Source organism: Trichophyton verrucosum (genome assembly GCF_000151505.1).
Source record: "Trichophyton verrucosum HKI 0517 chromosome Unknown contig00178_1.f1.exp, whole genome shotgun sequence".
Lineage (NCBI taxonomy): Eukaryota > Fungi > Ascomycota > Eurotiomycetes > Onygenales > Arthrodermataceae > Trichophyton > Trichophyton verrucosum.
The window spans coordinates 18,792-23,874 of NW_003315540.1; the positions used below are offsets into that span (position 1 = coordinate 18,792).

The following is a 5,083-nucleotide window of genomic DNA, read 5'->3' on the forward strand; positions in this document are numbered from 1 at the left end:
ATGCCCTTGAAAAAACGCCGACATCAAGTCATAAGCTAGAGGCAGAAAATTCTAGCGGTCATCACATCAATTCAGAAAAAAAGATACAATAACAAGAGAATCAAACAGTAATTGGCTGAAGAAAAGAAAGCAAATGTCCCTAAGCCTGGAAGTAAAAGGTGGAAAGGAAGGAAAAAGGGGCCCAAGTTCAACGTTTTTTGACGGAAGATGCCTTCCTATGTATGATTTTGTAATCCATCCCTTTCCCATTTTTTGACCAAATGTCCATTTCACCGTATTGCCCTCAAGATTCCCACCCATAAACAAGTATAGAAAACCCTAACTGCCAATTAATAGAAGAAAAAGTATTAGGGAAAAAAAGAAGAAGAAAAAGAAGAAGAAGAAGAAGAAGGCGGGTTCATGAAACCAAGCAAGCAAGCAAAAAAGGGGAAGTCATCAAACTGCAGCACCTCCAACAATAGTATAACATGCAAATCATCATTATAATTTTTTTCCTTGTTTTTTCTTCCTCACCATTTTTCTTGTGAGGTGCTGAAACCCTAATCATGAGAAGCAGAATAGCCATTCATAACATACATGAAGTACAAAAGGTCGGTCAACCCGGCGAATTCGAGGATATCAAGGCAGTGTCGCTTGTGGAGAAGAAAGAGTCATCGTTATTTGAGGTTCGGCCTTGTGTGGAAACAAGCATTGAAGAAGTTATCGGGCCTGGCTTCTGGGGCAGCTGTAGGTCGGGAAGCTGCCACGGTCTGCAGTAGAAAGGAGGCATAAGCTCCTCACGAGTCCAGAGTAGTGTTGAGTTAGATTATTAACGATCAGTCGCTATCATGGCTGTCATCTCTCATTAATGTCGAAGGCCCGAAGGTTCAATAAAGAGAAATAGGGGAAAGGAGCAAGAAGTAGTGGAAACAAAGGAAATTGCGGGTCAAGGAGGTAAAAGAGATATTCAAGGAAAAGATGCGCCCAGACGGAAAAGCAAAAATACAAGTCATTACCATGAAATGGCCATCCGAAGACCAGTGTGCAGTGTCTTCAAAGGGGAGAAAGGACAGCCGGTCCTTGGTATGCTGATGGTGGAATGTCTTGATGCAACAGGTGGGGAGGGCGGGTATAAAGGAAAAGAGGTAAAGTGAGGACATTCCTCAAAGACATGCCATAATTTGGGAGCGTGTAATCAGCCAGGGAGAAGAGAGTCGTAAAGAGTGAAGGGCGTAGTAAACTTAGGGAAATGAAGTGATATTTGTGGAGTGCGGGATAAGGAGAGGCGGTTGAAGATGAGAAATTAATAACGAGCGTAGTGAGCAGTCGGTCTACTCGTGTAGGAATTATGCATTTTCATTCCGTTCCTCAGCCCATGGTCATCCTGGCGATTGAAGTAATGATTGTCTGCGTTGTCATGATGCATTAGGGAAACCATTGGCTCGAAAGGCTCGACATATCCGCCATCCTGTGGATCCTGGCTTTTTGTTGTAGTAATTGGGTCATTGAAAGCAGGCATGTGGCTGCGCATGCCAGACGGTTCAATGCATACCTTTCGCTGAACAGCTGAAGCCGAGTTATACGACTGATGGCCATAAGCGTCAACATTGGTGTCTTTCATAGTTTCCATTGGATTCATGGAATCGTTCATCATTCCGAAGTCAAACCCGGGTGAAGAAGATGATGAAGAAACTAGGGATCCTGCGGTTAATGGAGGCTGATCGGTGGCTGTCATTCGTCGGCCATGGCTTTGGTCGTACGTAGAAAGCAAAGGAGGCGGTTGCCGTGTGCTTTGCACCATCCCGTTAGTAAGACCGCTCATTCGCCCGTCTCCTGAAGCTCCGGTGTCGCTCTCGGGTCCAATGCTCGTCGTACTTTCACGCCGTCCATCCTTGTAATGGCCGGGAGATCGTCCTCGGACAACCATGGGGTATGAAAGGCGCCTCGCAACTAAGATCCACTGTGGCGACGATTTCGAGTTGGGATCACTGACATCGGCGTAAAGTTCGGTCACCAGCTGGTAAAACTGTTGCTGCGCACGACGTTTGCCATTGTTAGCTGTTGCCTTCTGGAACTGGATTCGCTCAAAGGTATGGGATGTTGGTGCGGTCTGTACCGCCTGAGAGTGACCGCTGCCAAATGCAGAGCCACAGTCGAAATGCATGGGAGACTGAGGAGGCATCGAAAATGCCATATGGTGATGGCCGTTGTTCACTGGCCCTGCGTTAAGCATCAAGGATGGTGGTGGCTGTGGTTCGAGAGAAACTTTGCCTGGGCGTCTTTCGGACTGCTTATCACGCTTTGGCGTGTGCTGGACAAGCTCCCGCACCTCATTTTCCTGTCCATGAACCACTGCAGAAATGGCCATGGCAAATGATTTGACCCTCGGGGTGGTACCATTGGAAAGCTGAATGTATGGAGTAGAGCTCTGCATCTGGATCCAAGGCCGCAAAGTGAAGGAACATGATAGGGAGAAGTAATTTCGCCGGTAACAGGTCCATTTACCGTCCACCTGGAAGAACCCCTTGTGAATCTTCGCGTTGATGTCCGGCCTCACAGGGTGGTTGTTTATCAACAGATTGTGCAAGACGGTGGTTTCGTGGAACGGTGGGGCTTCAGGGCTTGCCGAGCTCGATTGCCTTGATGCTGGTGAGTCGAAAACAAAGCCCCCGGAAGCACCAAACATTGTGCCACCCTGTGCATTCGAGTTCATATCCATCGGTCGTGTTGTCTGATAATTGGAGTAGCGGGATAGGTTATTCATCGCAAGTCCGTTGGAGTTTGGAAACACGCTCCTGGCAGGCTGATGGTATTGGAGATGGTAGCCATCTCCCCTGGGCATCATACCAGGAGAGGCGGGCAAAACTCCTCCAGAAGATTGCATTGTGGATGGAAGTCCAGGTTGTGGTTGAGTGCAGCTATCCCTCCCAAAACACACAAATTTGTCAGATATACCAATTCAGAACATAAGGAAGGTGTTTACCTTGCGGCATCGGTACATACAGCGCAGATACACTATGCAGTCTGTAATCAGTCATATTCTGGTCCAGCTCGTTCCTCGATATACACGGCGGAGTAGTGGCAGCAGATGCCACGTCCAACGTAGCAGAGTACGCGGAGGAAGAGTTCAAGCTGGCAGCTGAGGACAGGGAGCTGGAGGTTGATTCTGGAGAATGCCTGGAGGTCAGGGAGGGATAGGTTGAGTCTATAAAATCCGATGTGAGTTCACTAGCACGTAAGCTAAGAATCATGGGCTCTTTTCTCTCCCTCCTGACTATTAGTTAACTGGCTGGTCTTCTCAATCCAGGGCACAGTAAAGCATGGGGAGTCTCTCCAGCAAGGGGAAATGAAATTGATAGTAGATGCTGTGCATTCGTGTGCTTGGAATAAATGTGAATAAACAAGCCACGTAACACGGACAAAACAAATGAGGGGTAGAAAGAGAGCAGGAAACGAGCAGATTTATACTTGAAAATAAAAGGGAGGAAGAGAGGGAAGGGTTTATAAATGAAAAAGCCAAGCTTATGTCAAGGTAGACTGGTCAAAACCAATGTTTATCAGGAGTCATAAGGGGTGGGTGTGCCGGAACATTGTAGACAGACAGGACAAACTCATGAAAAAAATAAAGACACTTCATAAATCATAGTAAATAGATCAACTTACAGCTCATGCTGCCCCTATAGCAATGGTAAAGGGTTGTGAGTCCGTGGCCGTATTATTGCGGAAAAGGAGGTGGTTGGTCTTTGGTAGGTGTCTAGTTATAGGTAGACAGAGAGGTGGTTCTGATGCCTGGAATAGGTCTGATGCACCAGATATTCTCGTGACCTTCTTTTGTTTTGGGGGATATCTTTAGTAAAAAAAAGAGCCTCGCAACTCAAATCGTAAGTGTCAGTCTCCCTTGGATGTTGTCTGTAAGCAGATAGTGACAAGGTTGGAAGAGTGCTTTCTAGCTTCCTAGAGATAACAGTGATATTAGATATCTGCTGCAACTGTTAGGAAGTATACACACACGCACAGGGGAAAGGCTCTAAGAAAAACAACAGCCAGAGCGTTTTCATTTCCAACAATAGGATTAAACCTTGTGCTGTTTAATATCACACCTTTATTGCAGAACCAGATACAAGATGGGTACACCATGTCATGCAGTTAAGGTGGAAAAAAGAGAAGCTGGGAGCCTACAGTACGGGATTCCACAGTGGGTAATGGAAGAGGCTTGGGGGGAGGTAAAGGAAAAAAAAAAAAAGAATAAAATAAGAAAATAAAAATAAAAAAAAAAAAAAGCAGGCAGGGTCACCCTTACCAGTGTGGGAGGGAAGAAAAAGTAAAGAGGAATGAAAATAAAAGGGATATATAGCAAAAAAACGTGGATGAGTCCTGGTCAACAGTGAAGAAGGGGATGAAGATGGAGAGGAAATAGCTCCGGATAACTATTTTTCAAGTAGCACCAGATGAAATTAAGCTTACCAGGCTTCATTTGTCAGATCAAGGCCTTCGCTCACTCTGGGGATGATCAACAAAGGTAAAAATGGGAAGGACTTGGCTTTGGGAAGAGGAATAAGGTTGAAATATAAAATTGACCAGAGAGCAGAGGCCTCTCTCTTATCCTTAGACACCAATAAACCGAGATGGCCCGGATAATGGAATTTGGCCAAGTGGCGTGGTGATTGGCCGCTTTTAGAATCTTAGGCAGAGGCCTGGCTACCAGCCTGTTTGGGTTGTCTGTCTGGTAGTTAAGCTTTCGAGATCATAAACAAGAGCGGTGGGAAAAGATCGAATGTGCCAGTGTCTGCAGTCTCTCAGAGGCTGATGAGAGGCGTGGGGACTGGAGGTGTGTGTGAGCGCGCGTGTGCGTACGGAGTACGCAGCAGGTGTGTGTGTGTGTGTATGTGTGAGAGAAGGATGGTGAGAATATTGATCGCAACCACTCAAAGAGTATTGATGGAGTCGCGCGTGAGGGCTGAGGAGGGTCCCTTGACCAGGTTGTTGGACGTCATGGGGAGACTATAATCGCCCAAGAAAGAAAAGAAAAATCATAAAACAAGATGGAAGGTTATTTTTAAACCAAAATTTACGTCGTAAGGGGGGGGGGGGGGGGGAGGGAGTC

The 5,083-nt window shown here is 46.4% G+C and overlaps 2 protein-coding genes across 2 annotated transcripts; one reads left to right on the top strand and one right to left on the bottom strand.

The window, feature by feature from the left end:
- Positions 1 to 545: 545 nt before the first annotated feature.
- TRV_01846 (uncharacterized protein) lies at positions 546 to 1,133 on the top strand (the record flags this gene model as incomplete). The annotated part of the gene is made up of 2 exons (XM_003023967.1): positions 546 to 726; positions 904 to 1,133. The coding sequence occupies 2 exons, from the start codon at positions 546 to 548 to the stop codon at positions 1,131 to 1,133; spliced, it is 411 nt and encodes a 136-aa protein (XP_003024013.1).
- Positions 1,134 to 1,282: 149 nt separating this feature from the next.
- TRV_01847 (NDT80 / PhoG like DNA-binding family protein) lies at positions 1,283 to 2,863 on the bottom strand (the record flags this gene model as incomplete). Its single annotated transcript, XM_003023968.1, has 1 exon — positions 1,283 to 2,863. One exon carries the CDS (start codon positions 2,861 to 2,863, stop codon positions 1,283 to 1,285), a length of 1,581 nt encoding a protein of 526 aa, XP_003024014.1.
- Positions 2,864 to 5,083: the final 2,220 nt, after the last annotated feature.